The following is a 21,085-nucleotide window of genomic DNA, read 5'->3' as shown; positions in this document are numbered from 1 at the left end:
CTGTAAGAGGTTTTGAGCTGATACTTCAGTTGGGTGGTGTATGTTCTCGCCTGCCCCTTCTCTGGTTCCGTTTGTTACCAGAAGCCATTAAAAACTGGCTTGGTTCAAATCTTTCGGCATCAGGCGGAAAGTTGTTCTTCGGAAGTTTATCTTGGGCTGGCCACTCGATCCAGCAGGGTAGATAGGCGGATGCAATATCCACAGACGACAAGAAAAGTTTTACATACAAGGCCAGTGATTAATATCGCAAAAGCTTCCTGTCAATTTTTTTCTTTTTAGTAAGAGAATGATTTCAGACTCAAGCGACATTTCAAGTCAGGTACGATGATTCCTACGGGTCATCTGCGCAGCACTTGCATGTCTTGCAAACTGAGCACAGCAGTCAATGGGGAGTGGAATCACGTGACCACAGCCCGCCCTCCGCAGCATGGCGGCTGCTGGTCGCTGAGCACGCTGATACCCTGGTTACTGCCGCACTATCTCCGCAGCCTCGTCAGCGGCTGGCTTGCTGTCTGGCGCCCAACCAGGCCGGAGAGAGAGAGAAGGGCGCGCCCAGAGATAGAGAGAGGCAGTGTGGAGATATCTGGACCATTGGTGTGTCCCTCACTTGATGTACCGCCACTACCTCTCACTTCAGTGGCTCGTCCATGTTGCATCAAGTCGGTCCGTGTTCTCTCCTCGTCCAGCTGTGAGGGCGACGTGCAGTGGTTGCTGTAGCTAACGGGTGTTGGCAGCGCGCTGCATCTTGTGCACGAGACTGGCCGTCGCTGCCTCGGCATTGATACGAGTGTGAGGAAGGATGGAGGCTTCCAACCACCACAAGGGCGAGAGTAGTCAGGGACCTGGTAGAGACGGTAAGTGGGGTCAGTGCATAACAGTACGTGGGGTCAGTGTATAGATGGGTAGATAACAGTAGGTGGGGTCAGTGTATAGATAGGTAGATAAAAGTATGTCGGGGTCAGTATATAAATAGGTAGACAACAGTACGTGGGGTCAATGTATAAATAGGTAGATAACAGTCCGTTGGGGTCAGTATATAAATGGGTAGATAACAGTACGTGGTGTCAGTATATAAATAGGTAGATAACAGTATATGGGGGTCAGTGTATAAATAGGTAGATAACAGACCGTGGGGTCGGTATATAAATAGGTAGATAACAGTACGCGGGGTCAGTGTTACGAACTGCCGATTTCTAACGACGTTGAACTTGATAAATTTCATTCAAATTAAACTAGGCTAAATTTTTAAAAAATGAAAACAAGTGCTTTTCACATTCTGGCAGATGGGCCGTCCTTGGCCCTCCCCTGGTCTAAGCGGATCTCGAACGAAAAACTTTCGGTAAACAAAGTGTCAAGGATGTCGACAACATGACCAGTCTTGCCTGCTGCGCGCAACTGCTATTGTTGTATTGTGAGAGAGAAAAAAAAATCGAACGAATGAATGAAAATGATTCATTGAGACCCACTTGTTTACAGCTTGTCGTGAGAGTCGGACAGAGGTCGAGAGGTCACTCCATAACGGTCTTCTACTTCCTTCCTGTGTGCAGCTGCAGTGTGAGGAATTCAGAGTCAGAATCTCTCAGTGACCTCTGACCTTCTTTCTCACCCTCTCGGTTTGTGGAAAACGGAAGCTTTGTAGCAACAATTTAAGTTGAATGCTAAACCTTGTAAAGTTTGCGTCCTAAAAAAGATTCACAATATCTGTCGAAAGTGTCCTGCAAACAGTTATGAAAGGGATTTGAACGCGCAGCTGATGTAGTCAAGTGTATATCTGTGTGTGTGTGCTTTCACGATCGCTCTTAAGACTTCTTTCTTTTGGGGGACATCTTAAATCGCTGGTCTCGAGTTCCTGTCATTTCTGTCTCTCTTTCTGTGGTTGAAACCTGCAGCCGTGTTGCTGTTTCTTTCCCACGCTGCTCATTTTGTCAAGCATTGCCCTCCGTCCACCTCTGTATAAGTGCCTTATTATTCTTACAAAGCAAGTTTAACTGAAGAGTGACTAGAGGATTACCAGGAATACTGGGACACCAAGACTAAGCAGAAACGGAGTCATGAGGTGAGGGGAAGGTGTTTTACACCCTCAGCAACTAAAAATGTATCATGGCAAAGCAGCCAGGCCCATAAAAAGATGCCACATGCAGACAAACAACAGCTTGCCCGAGACGAGATTTGAACCCAGGACAGCCAATCTTCTGACAGTCGATAACCATTGCACCACTGGACCGCCCGCCTCACCGACATGTGTTGTCTGTAGTGCGGGAATGTGTAAAATACATTTACTGTATCACTTTCTGATTAATTCATTTCTGTTTGAGAGGACTCTGAAAATATCCGTGTCTGTGTTTTTATTTTATCTCCAGGAATAGATTATATTAGCTGGAACAGGAAAAGCCAGGAAGGAGAGCGTTCTCACATGCTTTTGCCTGTTAATTAGTTCTTACCGAGAGTAGCACCTTGCCAGAAAGTGTCAGGTCTGACTGTCTAAGCTAGTGCTTTGATTGCCACTTGTGTTGACTGTAATAGTAAGTTCTGACAGCTGGTAATGGTGAGAGGCGAGAAATGTTTTCAATGGCTGACAGTTCTTAGTGATGACCTGAAACGCACTGCAGTGCAAATAAATATTCTTTCGAATTCCTTTTTCTTTTTTGAAGAAGTATCAGCTGTACCAGTTGCCACGAGTTTTATTTGAATTTATAATGTTAGAAATGTACCACAAATCGCAGATCAGTAAAAGAATCAACAATTATTGTCGAAACAGTTTACAATATGGAATGACCCATCCTCAGTCAAATGTTAGCCGTGTGTAGTTGTGTTGGTAGTTGTGTTAGTTGTTGTGTTAGTTGTTGTGTTAGTTGTTGTGTTAGTTGTTGTGTTAGTTGTTGTGTTAGTTGTTGTGTTAGTTGTGTTACAAGGGTTCCGCGATAAGCCTGCTGTAGTTGAGGTTTGATGAGAGGCGGACCTGAGTGCTTTAGACTATTGCAGCGCTTAACTCGAGATAAATATTTTATTTCACTCTGTCTCGGGTGACAGATGATATTGATCAGTGTCAGCTTTACAAGTGCATGAGCAGTCAATCGATCATGTAATAATAATATCAAAAGAGGGTCTCATAGTCGCATTTTACCATGGAGGATGCATCTCTCTCCTCCTTTCGTCCCATTTTTCTTTTTGTTTTATCTGTATGTATCTCTCTCAGTTCAGATATCCACCATCATGTTTGTACATATCATTATTTCTCTCATTGTTTTTATTGCCTTCTTTTGAATGAATGTAGTATTTCTGTCCGAGGGCTGTAAAAAGCATAACTTTTGCTTATTCGGTTACCCTCTTAAACAAAGATTTTTCATTTATCTCTGTATGTCTGTTTTGATGACAAACGATCGAGTTATCTTCCCTGCTTTATGTGGCTGGCAACTGGGAAAATATGGATTTCTGTTGGATCATTATCACGGTCAAGACGAACACACCCCAGATGTGGCCTTTAAGCTATAAAGCACATAACATTTAGTTGAATATATATATATTTGACTTTTAATATGACATTATTCGGTAAGCGTCAAGTAACAAAGTTTGTTATGAAAGTAAAAAAGTATTTCAGAAAAGTAACAAGGTAGCCTGTTAACAAAGAAAACAAGACAAGATAGTCTCTTGCAACTAAAAGGATGTCTGAGTATTCGTGAGGCTCATCCTGTGCAGCTGGTGACATAATCTCTGTCCAGTAAGAACCTGAGTCCAATGCTCCCCTGATGCCCTTAGTCCTTAGGGTTAATCCTGTAAGTTGGTAAGTACATGCTTTTCATGTGAAGCTGTGAGTAGAGCTCAATAAAAACTGCTTTCCGTAACCAAGATTGAAAAGGAGGAAAACTAAACACATCTTTCTAATTTCGTGATATGTGTGTGTGGGGCTGGGGTGGGGGATGAGTTCAGCTGTTGCTGCTTGTTACACCTGTAATCTCTGACCCAGTGAGTGGTTTTCATGCGGCTTCAGCACTTACCAGGGGCATCTGCACTCAGTCGTGGCCAAAGTGCCGGCGTGGGGCAGATAACCGTGTCTGTAAATAATCGCACTTGGCCGGGAGTCAAAGCTGGTGTCATAAATCACTCCTCTGCCATCGCATTTAATGGACAAACGTGTCCCGAGTAAACAAGAGCCTACCGAGGTGGCGATAATAATGACAAAGCATGACTTTTGTAAACATCGCCCCGCTTTCATGGCGATGGGGGATAATTTGGCTGAGGAGGGGGAGAGAACTATTACAGTACGATTGTGATTGTGATGTGTTTTAGCTGGGGAAGGGGAGAAAACTATTGCCACGTTTTACACTTAGGAATATATATGTCCGTGTGTGTGAATGAGAGAACTGATGAGGGTAACTTGAAGCGTTCCAGTCGACTGACTTTCAGGGCCTGTAGTTAGGGAGCAGGTGTCTGAGGATGGCGATGTAGGCTCATCACTGGGTGGTCAGTTAACCTGTTGAGAGATGAGTGCACAATAAGAGTTTAGAACTTGCGAGTCCGCTTTATTTGTGAGACATGGTCGATTAATCCCACTTGAAACCAGTGAGGCAATTAATTGTCTTTTAAAATGTTGGTGAAGACTCAGGGGAGACAGCAGCGGTAGACTATTTCTTGCTAACCACCAGGCACGTGACCACTAAAACAGTTTATGAACTGTCACACCATGTCGCCATAGTCGACAATGCTGGCAATAACATCATATCAGGGTTGTAGAATTTTAATTTCGCCTTCTGTTGACATATTTTGTGGCGAGGCCAGCGTTGATTGGACGCTTCACGCAATACCTCCGGGTGTTCAGACTTAATGATACCCGAAGGACTGGTGATCATGTTGACAGACGAGTCACTAAATTTTTAATTCTATCTAAATGTTATGTTGGGCAGCGAGGTAGCAAATTCTACAGGGGTGCCTCCCCCGGCTCCTGACATTTTCGAATAAAGCGATTTTCATTTGGGGTGGAAACATTTTTATTTGCAGCGGCACCTGTTTGATGTCATGCTTTCAGAGAAAAGGCTATTGCGATTGTCACATATAAATATTTGTCTGTTGTCAATTTTAATTGATTTTTAATGGACTTTGAAATCGGTTATTATTTTATATTCATATAAGATTTGAAGTACAACAAACTAAATGTATTTCATTATCCTCTGATGCACGCTGTGTAGTTTGTCGCAATGAACAGCCGCACGGACACGTCAACCTCAGGTCCACGGGGATTGTGTGTCATGTGGTCATGCTGCAGGATGTCGTGAAGCTGCTTCCACCCAATGCTTATGGTGGTCGGCAGAGGTGGCTGAGTCACAGTAAGAGTCGAACACTGCAAGTAGTGAAGGAGGCTTCGTGACTGGACGACCCGTGCAATGACGTAGACAGGACACAACGACCGTTTGTCAGCAGTTCTTTGGCTGCATGCTGACTACATTGACTGCATGCTGACTACACTGACTGACTACACTGGCTGCATGCTGACTAAATTGGCTGCATTGGCTGCATACTGGATACATTGGCTGCATACTGACTACACTTGCTGCATACTGACTACACTGGCTGCATACTGGATACATTGGCTGCATACTGACTACATTGGCTGCATGCTGGCTTACTCACGAAGATCCCGTTGGCTGGGTAGAAGAGATCAGGCGTGAGATATGTCGCTCATTAAGGACTCGCGCTGATAGGTGTCGCTAGTGGAAGATCGAGCATGTTTTATGTTTGCTAAAGGCAGACAACTTTACCACTACATCATCTCCCTAAATGACTTCCGGTTTGATTGTAAGTGCGGCAGCGGTTCGGGAGAGAAAAGCACTTGTTGCGGGACATTTGGGCAACCGCCGCAGTCTTCTTCCAGTGGGTCTTATGTTTGAGTGGCCGGGATGCGAAAGAGATGTTTGTTCCTCGTTCACGTGTACGTGTGAAGGTAGTTTCACGTGTATGTGTGAATATAGTTTCACATTCCATGAAGTATTATTATTGCATTCATGTGTCAATGTAGCTATGTCAACTTTCCATGAGATAATGCTACTTGTTGTTTTTCTCTTGTTGAGAATTTGTTTCTTCATGGTATAGTAATTTTTGTGGAGACAGACGGGATAGTTTTCTTTTGTTTGTAAGACAAATCAGAAGGAATCCAGGCGATTGGAGGTGAATTGTGATGGTCCTGCGATCGTCTTAATGCCATTAGTCTTGACATCCATGTCTGAGCCATGCCTCTTCTGCTGACCTGAAGATGCCAGTTTAGGTACTAGACTACCCGATATCTTGTGGTTGCCATAGCTTGCCACGAATGAGCTTGCTTTAGCCCCGACAAAGGGTGTGTCTCAACATGGTCAGCTTGTCACTAAACACACTGTCCTCTGCTCTTAACAGTTGTCTTCATATAACCGCCTCGATTCACAACATACTCCCCTACCTTGCAGGTGGGCAATCTAGAAGAGAGAACATCCATTACTCTGGCAGCCATGATGTCGTGCTGGGAAAAAAGTCCCTGAGTGGCGCGTGGTTAGTAAAATATGCACGTGCATGCTTCCGCCTGCTGCCGTGCATGCAGGTCGCCCTCTGTCTGAAATGTCTCCGTGCAGAAATGAGATGGTATCACCGCAATACATGTTCTGACCTCATCGCCCAATTTGTGTATGCAGACCATTGTAACCTGACGAGCATTGCTGACTGGGAAACTGCCTACATTAGTGTAATCTCTGTTTTATTGCTCCCTGATGTGGGATGTTGTGAGACGAGTGCTTGTAGAGTATGGAGATGATGTCAGCTCACGCCAACCTTGAATGTGAGACAAACCTGCTGGCGCTCCCGTCCCACTCTGGTCCCGGTGTCTGGCATCACCCGCTCCTGCACATTTGTCACACTCCTTTTATTAGGCAGGCCATGTTCGTCTAGTTCGTGAACATCTTCAGTAGCTGGTAGCTAACTTTTTTCCCTTCTGTCATTCCTTCCTGTTCTTGACAGGCTTTGTTTTTGTTCCTTGCAAGCTGTTTATCGTTCTGTCTTTTTCTGCGAGCACAAGGACCTCGCTGCCAAGCGAAGAAATATTTAGGGCTTCTTTGTTCGTCTTCTCTATCTTGAGTGGACATTTGTATTGCTTCGTTTGTTGCTGATCGTGGTCTTGTTTCGTGCAAGTGACGAGCTACAAGTCATAGTGGTTGGACGAGAATGAGTTGGTTGTTTGTATGTTTTAAATGTTGTTAATACAATATTTTCTTAGAATGTTTGTGAGCATTTCGTCTTATTCTGGGAAAGGTTCATCCAGGTGTAGTGGATGACAGAAGATACTGGATGAAGCTACAGACGACAAGGAGCCTGCTAGTCCCAGGCTGGTGTAGCTACATTGATCCTTCATTTCACTGCGATCGTTAATTTACAAACAAACTTCAAAGTGCCGGCGTGGAATGCACTGCGCTTGAAGTGTCTTCACCTACTTTTCCACATGAAGACGGCTTCAGCTCTCCACTACAAGCAATGTGTTGCATCATGGAAGTACTTAGCAGCGCCCTCTGGTGAAGGCTGCCGTCGGATGTTGCAATGATAAGCGTATTTCGCAATGCATGCTGGTCACGGCTCAGTCATGGCGACGAGGGGTAGCGGGTGTGGTGTTTGGGGGGGTTGCCAGGCAGGAACCCGAGGGACGGCGGGAGCTTGTAGGTGTGATTGGTTTCGGCGAGATCGATAATCTCTTTGTGAGGGTCCAGAGGATCGAACATTCAATTCTGAGGTATTCAGCTCACACACTGGTTGCCCACTCCTTCACGTGGTCAGGGAGACGAGGACCGTGCAAAACACCACCAGCAACACTAGTGACACCACACGGCGCCTACTCTACGTCGCTACGTCCTGTGCACGTACAGAACAGATCGCATGGTGCGGCTTGATGTGCCCCACAGGCAACAAAGGTACACGACTGGCAGAACCTAACCGCACACTGGCTGCACACAAAAGCTGTTGACTGGTGTTGAATCACGGGCCGTGTACAAGTAGGACATTAGTAGGTGGTTAACTTCAGAGATAGACGGCCGCAGATTGCATCTGTGACGGATACCCGACTGATACAGGTAACATCTTGTGGAGCAAGGTGGGGGCAGTGAACTCACTTTGCCTGAGCTACATACTGTAGTGAGTGAGAGAGAAAGAGAGAGAGAGAGAAACGAGCAGAAAACAAAAGATAAAGGAGACTGAAGACAACACACATCACGTGGTATAAATGCCGTGGAGATAAGCCCACAGCCCGTGACCCGATCAAGGCTAGCCACAGGATATTGCTTGGGAAGGAAACTGTTGCTGGGAAACACGCGCTGAGTCGGAGGCTGCGAACTGAGCTCACCTCTGGTAGTCGTCGGTGTAAAGCACTACGACTTGTGTGTTGCAGTGTTTAGTGTTTGGCTGTGATGTCGGTAGCTGAGGGTTGAAAGGTTATCAGTCAGAGGTCAGTAGGAAGACAACCATCACCTCCTCTTGCGACAACAACATGTCCTCCACTTCTGTCAACAACAGAGTCAAGCCGGAAGATGGTGAGTTCAGCAACTTCCTGAGACTCCAGTTACAGTTGTAGTGACTACAGGGTAGTTTCGTGCTCGGACCACAGCTTACTACTGTTTATCTTTAACCATGTTGTGACGTTACATGTTTATCCTGCTTCACATCGTGACGTGTACTATTTACTCTTGACCAAATTATGGCATGTAACCACATCCTTGACCACATCGTGGTACAGATATTTGTCCTGGAGAACATCATAAAATGTCATTTTTATACTTGACTGCATCGCGACATGTAACGTTTATCCCTGACCACATAATCGTACGTGGAACGTACACAAACAACAACAACAGACATGTAAAGCTGGTAAATAAGGGCAGTGTTGGGAAAGTCTTGAAAAGTAGAATGTACAATCAGTCCTATTCATCCCTGTCGTAGGGAGGCGGATAGCCGAGTGGTTAGAGCGCTGCTTCAAGTCCAAGTTAGTGCAGCAAACTTCTCCCAGTCGCCAAAATATTGGGAATGGGTACCTGACTCCATAGAGGGGTGGGGAAGGTCAGGTAGCGAGGGAGAGGACAAGGGCGCCGCCCTCGTGTAAAGCTGGACCTGATGAGGCCCTGAAAAAGTTAGGGGATGGCCTTTACACACCTGTGCTGTACTGTCAGTCCTACACACCTGTGTTGTACAGTCAGTCCTATACACCTGTGTTGTAGTCAGTCCTATACACCTGTGTTGTAGTCAGTCCTACACACCTGTGTTGTACAGTCAGTCCTGTACACCTGTGTTGTAGTCAGTCCTACACACCTGTGTTGTACAGTCAGTCCTGTACACCTGTGTTGTACAGTCAGTCCTGTACACCTGTGTTGTAGTCAGTCCTATACACCTGTGTTGTAGTCAGTCCTATACACCTGTGTTGTACAGTCAGTCCTGTACACCTGTGTTGTACAGTCAGTCCTATACACCTGTGTTGCACGCTATCCGATGTTGCAGTCTGCCATGGACACCCATGTTGCAAGTCTTGGGTTTCACAAAATCCACCCATGATCGGTGCACCCTGCGACCTCGCAAGAGTTTTGGCGTCTCGTGAAAACGTTCACCAGAGTTTTTTCGGCAAGTTTCCTGGTAAAGACATCTTTGCATCCAGAGAAATGGGGGTGTCCTCCCCTCCCACTCACCTCACATCGACTGCCACTCTAGGTTTTCTGTGGGGAAGGAGAAGCCAGTGCTGTTTCATTCCGCTAAATCAGTGTCGACCACACTAAAAAGATTAGGTGAGCCAGCAACTCAGAGCCAGCAACATGGCTTCCAGTGGCTGTCCACCGTGTACCCGGGGCGTCATCGTGATGAGACTTCATGTATTGCGGTTCACGTTCAATCGCTTCGTAATGAAATGTCAGTGAGCATTTGTGTCCTTTCCTTTTTGTGAAAATTGTCCAAATTTGATAATGGGAATGTTTGCCCCTAACCCCACTCTCTAACTGTTTCTCTCGCTGGGAAAGGGTGGATGGATGTTGGGGGAATGAGAGACGATGAGAGACTGCCTGCTGTTGGCCATTGTTGTAGTGCCGTGGATGTAAGAAGTGTCGCCGCACTCACAGAGAGGGCTGATAGTCACGTGATTCAGGCACCATTCTGACCATTATTTCCACATTGCGACACATGCCTGGTCCCTGCATGTAGGGTGCGCCACATCACATGACTGGTAGCCAGGAGCTACGGTCCTGAGTTTTCTCTAGCGTCGCCACAGGCTACCCACTAGAGTTAAAAAAAAAAAAAAAAAACTTGTTGGAAACCTTGGCAACCAGCAGGAAGACAAATCCCTTACGAAACTTGAAAGTCTTTTAAAGTTAGTCCAGCTCTTCTGGCGGCCTTCAGAATTTACGGGTGAACAAATTTCATTTCAAGAAGGCGGTCTCAAGCGTAACTTTAAAAGGGGGGCACACAAAGAAAAGTTGGCGGGTACTTTATCTCCCCTGTAACACGTAACACTCCTTCACCTTCACGTTTCTGAATGTTCTCTTTACATGCGCAGAAGTGCAAAAGACCCGGATGTAAACAAGCTTTGAATACTGTGGTTTGTACTGAATGTCTGACAAGATCATCCGAGTCGATCATTTTGTCATTCTCATAAAGACTGTTGCAAGCTGACATCTGCTATGGTTGACTGCTAGTGTGGACAACAAACAAACATCTTCTGTTCACCATTAACTGATATGCCACGTTGACGGTTGACAGTTGACTGCTATGTCATTATGTCTCACTCAGTGTCACTGTCGACTTGTGGTCAACATCACCCCATGATGGCTGTGACATGTCCTGATGTGTTCATTGTTTGTCCACAGATGCCATGCGTAGAGATGATGGCGGCGACATCGGGTGCTGTGGCTACGTGCTGTACGCTCTCTCCATCTTCATGATCGTCATCACCTTCCCCTTCTCCTTGTGCCTGTGCATGAAGGTCAGTTCCTCAAGTTTGGGTTAAAAAGACTACACTCAATGATTTATAAACACGAGGAAGAGAATAGCCGGGTGGTTTGCAGGGTCGGTCGTCGGAAGTATTCTCCCTGTACTCGGTTTCTTCCCCCTTCCTTTTCTCTCATAGTGCGAAATCACCTGTAGGTAGAAGCACTTTCTCGCCAGAACAATAAACGAACCACTAGCCAAGTGGGTAGGGCATCTGGGGTGTGCCTGTTTGATACCCGTCTGGGTAATACCCAGTTGCGAAATACCCTTAGTCGACCAGCTGCTGAATAAGTATATGACTCCTTAAATATCTTGAGAAGGTAAAGAAGAGAGAGAGATGAGCTGCACGCTGATAAACAGTTGCATCAAGCTGCAGAAAAAACATTTTATAAAAATGGCAAGAAGCCAGCATCATCGGAGAGATTGCCTTAGAAAAATCAGGATACAGAGGCCTGGCTTTTATAAGGTGCAGCTTTATCAGACAAGCCAGGAAAGGGTTGATGGTCAGAAGAAGAGGAGACAAACGCACACACACACATCCACAGACGCTAGACACACCTGCCGATATATATATATAATCAAATATAAATAGGATGAATGCTCATTTTGACAGTAAAGGCGTGAGTAAGCGTTTCTCTTATTAACACCCTTGTCTTTGATGTTCTACAGGTGGTTCAGGAGTATGAGCGGGCGGTGATCTTTAGACTGGGGCGTCTGGTGGCCGGCGGAGCCAAGGGACCAGGTAATCACATTCTCACCATCCCCTTATTCACCTTTCTCACCTGAGCTACCCAAGTGATTCTCGGTGGGGTGGGGTGTATTTTGACTGGTGTCAGTGGCAGTATACTTTGTCACAGTTTTATTGCTACTCACGACCTTAACTGCAGACCCAGTCATGGATTGACAGGCCTGTGCACCAGGTGCTGATTATATGATGCTACACATCTACACCAGGTGTTGGTCATGTGATGTTATGCAGCTACAGTCCATTAAATACATGTATTCATAAATTAATAATAAAAAACAACAAAGGAAGGCCGCACATGTGTCAGGAGTCATACACAGCCCCTCACAGCAGCCGCAAGATGACTGGTCATTCTCCCTGGTATTTCTGTAGGTCATCAGGACAGGCCTTGAACCAGCCCTACATATCTCCATGTCTTCTCTCACTACTGCTGTGATATATGTAGTCTGTACTCAACTCAAAATGATTTGTAGTAGAATAAAAAAATGTCACGGGTGTAACAAAGTGCATGAGTGTATGAGCGGAGTAGTTAGGTCACCGACATGATTGAGTCTTGCCACATCCCATGTTTTGTACAGCAAATAATATTTACTGTCTGTCCTCAGGTTTGTTCTTTATCATTCCTTGCATGGACTCCTACACTAAGGTGGACTTGAGAACAGTGTCCTTCGATGTTCCTCCGCAAGAGGTGAGCTCGCTATTTCTCTCTCTCTCACAAATACCTTCCACTGCAGGCAGACTGGTCTCTCTCCTTTTCCTCTTTCTTCTCCTTATTATTGTGGGTTTTGTATTGATGAGCTTCTTCAGATATTCAAATTATTGACTTCTGCAATACGTTTACCTGAACTTCGCTTGGCTAATACATCCTTAGGTACAGACGAGTTTATTATTGCTATTGTTGTTATTATTATGTTGAGTCTGAAGACTTGAAGCTGTATTTGTCCTGACCAGCCATAAGTCACATGCTACTTGCGTACCTGTTGTAGAACAACGATAGCTGGTGCTTGTGGACTCAGTGTAGAGCAGTTTATCAGCTGCTAATGACACCCAGCACTGTCATGACAGTGTACGTGGTGTCACGACAGAGACGAGTGTCATGACACTGATGCTAGTTGACTGTTGTTTGCGTGTCTGTCGATGCGTGTCTGCTGTCTGATTGCCAGGATGTGAAATGTTGGGCTACCTGTTCCTTCAGCCCATCTCTGGAGGCTGGAGCTGAGTGGCTACAACTTCTCCTCCATCATTAGATGAGAGAGAGACAAAGCTGAAAACACAAGTCTTGACATTTAACACTTGATTTTTAAAACGATTTTGAACACTGAGGACAACTTGTAGGATCAGTCCGCCGGTATTTTGGCGACTTCGCTCCCGTCCTGGTGCACTCACCGTGTACTCACTCTTACTCACACAAGCTGTCGGCATCCACAATGCGTACATACACATAGAGGGAGATAGAGACTGTTTACACCATTGTTTGTGGGCCTGGATGGAATTCTGTCAGCTTTTCCCCTGCGTGCATTTTTATCTTGACAAGAGATCTTTGCCATGACTGCTGTGGTGTGTGATTGGGATCGAGCTTTAACCTTTTCGACAACTGCCTATAACAGTTTCCCATCCCTCGATCCTTTTATAGCAAAGAATTATTGCGAGCACGAACACACACACAGATACACACGCACCCCCATACACAGCTACGCACACACAGCCACACACACACAGGCCCACACACAGCTACAGACACAACCACACACAGATACACAGAGCGCTGTCGTTGATGGGCTGAGATGTCGTTGCGTCTAACGGCTAATTGTGCCCCGCTGTGTAGCAGACACCGCCGAGAGAACCCTGGCCTGTTGCCATGCATCGTTATCATCGTTCAAGGAAAACTCTGTTGTCATGATGAGGTTGCAGGAGCAGCATCACCTATATACCTATGTATACTTACCCTCTGTCAGTGCCGCCCTGTTACCCACAGACACTGGTGCTGCTGTACTCACCACAAACACAGGGTAGTGAGGTGCGATAGTCACCATTGATAGGAAGTTGCTTTTGTTTACAGGATTTTTTTTCCTCAGTATCCGTTTTTAACCCCTAACCCTGGGTGGGGTGAGAATCCTTGGCCTGTACATCGGAATTAACGGGTCATGTCGCCGATATCCCGAGTAGGGTGGCCCTGTGGTGCAACACCAATACAGTAAAGATTGGCTGTCCTGGGTTCAGATCTCATCTAGGGCATGCGGTTCTTTCTCTGCATATGGCACCTTTTTCCAGGGCCGGCTGCTTGGCCATGATAGAGTTGTATCTGCTGACAGCATAAAGCACCAATGCATCCTAAACCCCTACAGCCTCTGCTGATAGTCCGAGCAAAGCTGGGCAGGCAGCAAAAGTTGTTATCGCCATGGAAATGAGTTGTGCAGCTTCTTTAATGCAAAGAATGTGCTGTCGAGAGACTCCTTCAGTAATGCTAGTTCTTCCTATTTACTAGCTTTGACATCGGAAACAGCACCCACCACCATCACTACCACCACCACTTCCTAAAAAAGGCACAGAATCGATTTGATAGTGGTAAATCGTAGGTTTTTGCTTGATTTTTAGTTAATTAGTCGACATTGGTATTGGTGGGCACTCTGGTCTCGTCTTCAAAAACTTTAGGAACGCGATCTTGGCAGTAATAAAGAAAACTTACTTTTCAAGTTTATAGCACTTTTTGAAAGTTAAATGCGCTCCCCCTTTTTCTTGCATATTGTACTTTTTCATCTGAGACTAGAGGTTGACCTCATGCTCCTAGAAACTGAGGGTGCTTGACTTGGTTCTGATACATCTGAGAGCTGAGAACAGTGTCACTGGCCTGTGCTGGACCAATGTGTATTTGTTTTTAGCCCTGGACGTGTCATCATTTGTTTAGATATGCGTGTTGCAGACTGGATGATGTACCTTGCATTTCATGTCCCCAGGTCCTGACCCGAGACTCGGTCACTGTCGCTGTGGATGCTGTGGTGTACTACCGAGTTCAGAATGCCACCATGTCCATTACAAATGTGGAAGATTCCAACCGTTCAACGCGTCTGCTGGCAGCCACAACTCTCCGTAATGTGCTGGGCACAAAGAATTTGGCGGAGATCCTGTCAGAACGCGAGACAATTAGCCACCTGATGCAGGTATGTTCTCACACGTGATGTAGGTTTTCTTTTTTTACTTGTATTAGTAGATTCTTTTCACCTGGTGAAAATTTTTACCATCTTATTGTCTTGAAACAAAAACTTTTAGCCTCCCATTGCCTTCTGTTAGTTTTACTTCAGCAAACAACAGATGTTCTGAATATCTGAGAGCTCTGATAAACAATTTCACATGGCTTCTCATTCTCGCTCTCTCACATACACACACACTAATGCAAGTAGGCACACACACATACACACATGCACAATTCACACATTAAAACTACTTACTTTAACATCATCTTTGGAAGTGCTCTGTAGCATGTGGACTCCATGATTCACACACTTATTCCACTGTTTTCATTGCTAGAGCTCCCTTGATGAGGCTACAGACCCATGGGGAGTGAAGGTGGAGCGTGTTGAAGTGTGAGTATGTGCTTCCAGATGTTGTCATAATCTCGACATGGTTAAGTATTTGCTTGCAGGTGTTGTCATAATCTCCACATAGTTAAGTAGAGCATTTGGCATTTTATGTCTGTAATGTAACTATACACATGTTAGTCTGGTCGGTGACTGTTATATTAGAAGATTTACTATACACATGTTAGTCTGGTCGGTGACTGTTATATTAGAAGATTTGTATATCTGGTTTTCTCAGTGGTAATTGAGGTCATAAAGATTGTGATATTTATATTGATATTGATAGTCTGTATAAGTTAAGAACACCTAATAAGCTATGAGGAATCGGTGCATGTACAATACTGCAGACAGCAGTTGCTGGAGGAATCAATTTGCTTCTAATTCCAGCAAGGACGTGCGCCTGCCAGTCCAGCTCCAGAGAGCTATGGCTGCTGAAGCTGAGGCCACTCGTGAAGCCCGTGCTAAGGTTTGTGTAGCTTTAGTCACCATTTCGTTTACTAATATGTCCATTATAGAATATCACAAGACTTATACATGCAGCAATGACAACTGATAACAAGTGCAGCAAGAATACATACCAACTGTTACATGTATAGCAAAATGTCATAACCAGCATGTATAAAACCTGTTGCATACCCACTTAGTCATTCTACAAGAAGAGTGCTTTATACAGGGTGTGCACAAAGTCCATATACCCCTATCTTTGGGAGGATTTTGAAAGCTAAAGGTTACCTCTTAGTTTAGTCCTTGTTACTCCTCGAGGAGCATAGCGGCGCAACAACAAAGGCTTGTATGGGTCCTCTGCATAACCGAATGTGCCGCCAGGTTCTCGATCCTGCTCATATTCTGCAACATTTGTGAGGAAACTTTCTGGAATGCTGCACAAACCACATGTTTCCTCCCAAAGATAGGGATATGCGAACTTTGTGTGCACCCTGTACAACCAAAAACCACAGATTGTAAGCATTGTCATCACACTATTTTCTAAGACTGCATGAGCACTTTATCCCCAAGTACTCACACACACACACTATTGTTAATATACATCGTTAACGTTGTTAGCAATTATAAAATATAAATATAATTCAATTATAATACAATTATAAAATATAATTCCCTACTTCCCAGCTCACTAGGTTTGACAACAAATATATTCAGCTTCTGAGCTTTTCCTAGATGGAATAAAATAATAAAGATTGATGATGAAGCCAGTTTGTAAAATTATACTGATCTGTTTTGAAGAAGAGTAAGAACCAACACAAAGTTGTAGGAATGAACATTTTGGTTCTAACTGCTTTTTTAACTTGTTATTACTTGCTAGTCTTTGTGTGTGAATGATGAAGAAGCTGAGATTGTGAGGTTTCTCCAGGACAATGGGTGACATGTCAATGTCAAGTGATACAATGTTGTGCAGGTGATTGCTGCAGAAGGAGAGCAAAAGGCTTCTCGTGCTCTGAAAGAGGCTGCAGATGTCATCTCAGAATCGCCTGCTGCATTGCAGCTGAGGTACTTGCAGACCCTCAACACCATATCTGCAGAAAAGAACTCGACCATCATCTTTCCCTTGCCCATTGACTTACTGCACAGCTTCCTTAAGAAGTAGAGTACAAAAAATGTTGATCAAAGCAGCTGCACATTTTGTTTTACTCTCTTGTTATTTTTAACATGTTGCCCTCTCTTTCTGCCTGAGTAGGCAACCATCCAGTGTCCACAGCTCTTGAGAAAGTGTTCCGCTCTTAGGCCTCTTCTCATTTCAGTTTCAATTGCTCTAGCTTTGAGCTGGTAAAAATTGTGACAGAACTGGAAGTCTCTCTGCAAAAACAGGCAATTTGTGTTGTACATGAGTTTGAGTGGCCTTTAACCTTCTATTTACTGGTGCCATCAGTGAAGTAAAAATTTAAAAGGAAAAAAACAACAGACCAAAAAAACAAAAAACCAGAGCATGGTAAACTTAATAGTGATGTATAGCTTATAAAGTACAATCAAGTTGATTTAAACCTTGTCTGAAATGTTGTTAAAGTTTTATATTATAAGATTTTATGTTGATCCTTATGTTTCATTCAGACATATTAGTAACTTAGCAACACCTGTAAGAGATTAATTCAGTGCATAATCTATCCTTTCTTTTTTAAATTCCTTAATGATTACCTTGATCCGTCTTATGTTTAGAGAGACAGCTGTGATTATTCTTTGCACCAATTTAAAATGCTTCTTATGCCTTTTGTAAGATCAGTATATCCAAGTCTGGACACAAGATATGTATAGAGTGTATATTTTACAAACCAAATGTTCAGAAAATCTTTCAGCCAGTTTAACCATCAGCCCCTCTTGGTGCCTTTGCCAAGTCACAACAATTTCCCTATATGTGTGTTGCAAGTTAGCTGGCAGTTGGTTTGGCAGTTTAGATTCTTAATGATGGCATACAGTAAATTTACCATCGGGATGTACTGGTTCTCCAACATTGCTGAAGTGAGGAAAGTATATTGATGAAGGAAAATTATAAAGAATTTCTGCTTAAAGCAGATTTTATTGTCTCCTTCTGACGTGAGAGCTCTACTTCCAGATAAGTTTTGCTGTGCAGTTTAAAGGAATTCAGTGGTATTCAAAATATATGATACTTTGTGCTAGTCATAGAGATGGTTGCTTCTGGGAGTCAGGCACTGTAGTTAGTAGTCTTGGGAACTGGTCACAGCAATTGCTAATAATTGCTTGTTACTGTTAACAACAAATGCCAGGATTAAAACTTTCCCACCGCTACTCGTGTCTTTGATTATAAGCTCTGTCTATGCCAGTTCAAGTTTAGGTTCCTAGATGGTTGGAGCTGTTTTGTGGCTACTTTCAAAACTAGCTTCCCTAAAGAGTTCTGAGACCTAAATATGCTTGTGTGCCTTTGGTAGTCAAGCTGGTCCACTGGACATTTCTGAAACAAAGCTGAAGCCAGCAGCAGCCTGTAACATCCTTGGCCAGTGGCAGACCTTGTTTTATTACAATGAATGCTGTACCATACAGCAAAGAGACAGATGAAATCCTTTAGGCCAAGTGTGAAATTGCTGCAGGAGCAAATAATCAGAATGTCAGACACAGTGTGACAGTGGCACTGTGTCATATGAACAGAGGTCCATCACAATATGTATAAAACACCCTGATACATGTATCTGATTTATTTTTAGAATCATTTCTCGTCTGTACATGTAGATTTATACCATTTAAAAGATTTTGTCCATCTTGTGGATGTTTTTGTTTTCATTATGTTACCTGCAGTAGATCCTGTAGCTATGTCAAGATAAAGTAGAATTTTTTTTTAAATTATAGTTTTATTAGTGAGAGTAGTTGATTATTGCCGTTATACACCTTTTGGCCTTGGTGCGTTCACCTGTAATTTCTGAGGCAGCACACATTTCACAAAGTCTGACAAATGTCGTGAAGGCATTGTTTACTGTTTAAATATTCAAAATGAATTTTTTTTAAATGCTTGCTTTCTTTTATGTTACCAAAATCTATGAACATGTTGTTTATAATGTCATTTTTCTCAAGAAGCATTGCTTTTTAAAAAGTTTTCTCATGCAAGGTATGAACTCAGCTTCTGCTCAACAATCAATGGTCATTAATTAGATCAGAAATTTGTGAGGTTTTTTAAAATACATAGTAGCAGTCCGACTACAGACTGCTGACGCCTGCGCCTCTACTTAATGATAAATGAACATTAACATCTTTCACATTTGATGTACATCTTTAGAAAAGAAATCTGAAGGTAAAAAGTTTTGATTGGAACTTCTGTAATTTTGTATTTAGTTTTTCTACATTCATGGGATCAATGAAACAAATTACCAGTTCTTTGTAAGTTTTAATTTAATTTATTAGCTGGCAGTTGGTTTGGCAGGTTAGATTCTTAATGATGGCATACAGTAAATTTACCACCTGGATAGTGTCCACTGATTGAATAAAATAAAGTAAAATATGGGTAAAAGATGCTTTTGATTATGCAGAATAATGAAGATTTGATAAAGTTTATTACCATTGTATCATGTAATGCCTATTGTTTAATATAACAAACTTCCAATTTGTACCCACAATGCTATTGGTTGATGGTATAGCAGCCTGTGCCATATATTTTGTAAAGTTATCTATATTTTTAAAGCATCTAGAAAGGGAAAGTTAGACTTTCAAAGTTTGAGCTGTTTTTTAAACTATATCTTTGACTGTCAGCATCCACGGAGTTGCTGATCTGATGCCCTATGCTATTGTGTCACTATATCATAGTGTCTTGGTGGGGTAGATTTTGGCATACGAGAGCAGGGAGTTGTCAATTCAAACTGGTGATAGTTAGAGAGCTGAAACTATTGGAAGCCTCAGATCAGACAGAGCTATGGTTCTTGTTTTTAGAAATTTTAATTAGTATAATCTAGTATTGAAAGAAATTGCACATATTTCAAAACAAAATGTTGCTAGCAGCCAAACTTCAATTTAAAATGGAGCTAGTCAGACTTAAAATAAAAACGATTTGTAAAAAAATTCAGTGTATAGACAAGTGCAGAAAACAAGTCAACCCAAAATAGTTGTTCTGTTTTCTTATAATGTGGGTGAAAAATGTGCATTCTCTAAATTTATGCTGGGAATTTTTTGAAAGAGAACAACCACATTGTGTCTTACCTTCAACCAGTTTGTACATAAATGTGTATAATATACAGCTGTCCTTTTTTTTTTAGATTTATGTTGTAAAGGTCTGCTGTAAATTTACTACTTCCTACTACATGTATAAGGATGTTGAATGTTCAGTCAAGGATTTTGCAGGAAGGAGACTGCTACCCTGTCTGCAGCAAGCGACTGTTTTTATGTGGGTTTTGTGTTTAATTACCAAAGCTTAACATCCTTCAGGGAGAGGGGTGGAAGAGTATGTGTTGTTACAGCTTCTGCAACTTTACACATTTTGTATGAATTCATTCGCTGATGAACATCTAGTAAGAATTGTACTTGATTGTAGATAAGTACACTATTTGTTGAATAGTTAACAGAAAGCATTTACGTAAATTCGCAAGAGGCTAAGTGTTGGTCTCTGCAGACAGACATACAGTCCACTTATACACGTCTGTGGGTTAGTACACTGCATCCAAACCCAGAGGTGCGCTGGTTCGATACCCATGTGACACAGCAACCCTTCTCAATCAACCCAGTTGTTGGGAATGGGCATCTGATTCCACAGAGTGTTGGAGAAGGTAAAGTAGCAAGATGGAGAGGAGAATGGCACTGCTCTCACAAAAACAAAGCAACTAGCCCCAAGAAGAATGGTTTTTCACCTTGCTTCCCAACAACTTGCAAAAGCTCAGGTGATGACCTTTACCTTAGAGTTTTGCTGGAAGCTCCTTCATGACTCTTACCTTTAATATTTTCTCAGTATTTACTTTAACCTTGCTTTACATTTGTCTCTGTAAAGCATGGTGAGTCTAGTTTTGGTCAGGGTACAGTGCTCAATACGTCTCCTGATTATCATTGTTATTGTCATGTATGTGCGTGTGTATATATACATGTGTGTGTGTCGGTCTGATTTTGTTTGCTAAGGTATATTTGGTAATTACTGACAACACCTGGTCTTGTGCATCAATAAACTGTACCACCTAGTATTGCAAGTGTGTAACTGTGTGAATGTTCCACTGACTATACAGATCTGCTGACAGACTGCGAGATGACTGACCAGTGTGTGGATCGAACTGCCAGTGTATAGAATAGACTACTGACCGTTCGTAGATCAGTCTAACAGTGTATGGAATAGATGACTGACCATATGTAGGCGAATCTAACAGTA

At 43.3% G+C, this 21,085-nt stretch overlaps 1 protein-coding gene across 8 annotated transcripts in view; it reads left to right on the top strand.

The window, feature by feature from the left end:
* Positions 1-20,903, top strand: part of LOC112576142 (band 7 protein AAEL010189-like) — a 32,628-nt gene extending 11,725 nt beyond the window's left edge. For 6 of the 8 annotated variants that reach the window (XM_025258411.1, XM_025258415.1, XM_025258412.1 and 3 more), the window contains 7 exons: positions 10,845-10,960; positions 11,635-11,707; positions 12,316-12,398; positions 14,665-14,868; positions 15,236-15,291; positions 15,673-15,751; positions 16,700-20,903. In XM_025258411.1, coding sequence (XP_025114196.1) covers positions 10,845-10,960; positions 11,635-11,707; positions 12,316-12,398; positions 14,665-14,868; positions 15,236-15,291; positions 15,673-15,751; positions 16,700-16,888 — 800 coding nt within the window. In that variant the 3' untranslated portion in view covers positions 16,889-20,903. Of the gene's footprint in view, positions 1-401; positions 855-7,660; positions 8,535-10,844; positions 10,961-11,634; positions 11,708-12,315; positions 12,399-14,664; positions 14,869-15,235; positions 15,292-15,672; positions 15,752-16,699 lie in introns of those variants that run through there. The other 2 variants (XM_025258414.1, XM_025258416.1) reach the window with 2 other exon arrangements.
* Positions 20,904-21,085: the final 182 nt, after the last annotated feature.

The sequence above is a fragment of the Pomacea canaliculata genome, linkage group LG11 (genome assembly GCF_003073045.1).
Source record: "Pomacea canaliculata isolate SZHN2017 linkage group LG11, ASM307304v1, whole genome shotgun sequence".
NCBI lineage: Eukaryota > Metazoa > Mollusca > Gastropoda > Architaenioglossa > Ampullariidae > Pomacea > Pomacea canaliculata.
Note: the sequence above shows the minus strand (reverse complement) of the source record. Positions and strands in the feature narration are given on the sequence as shown.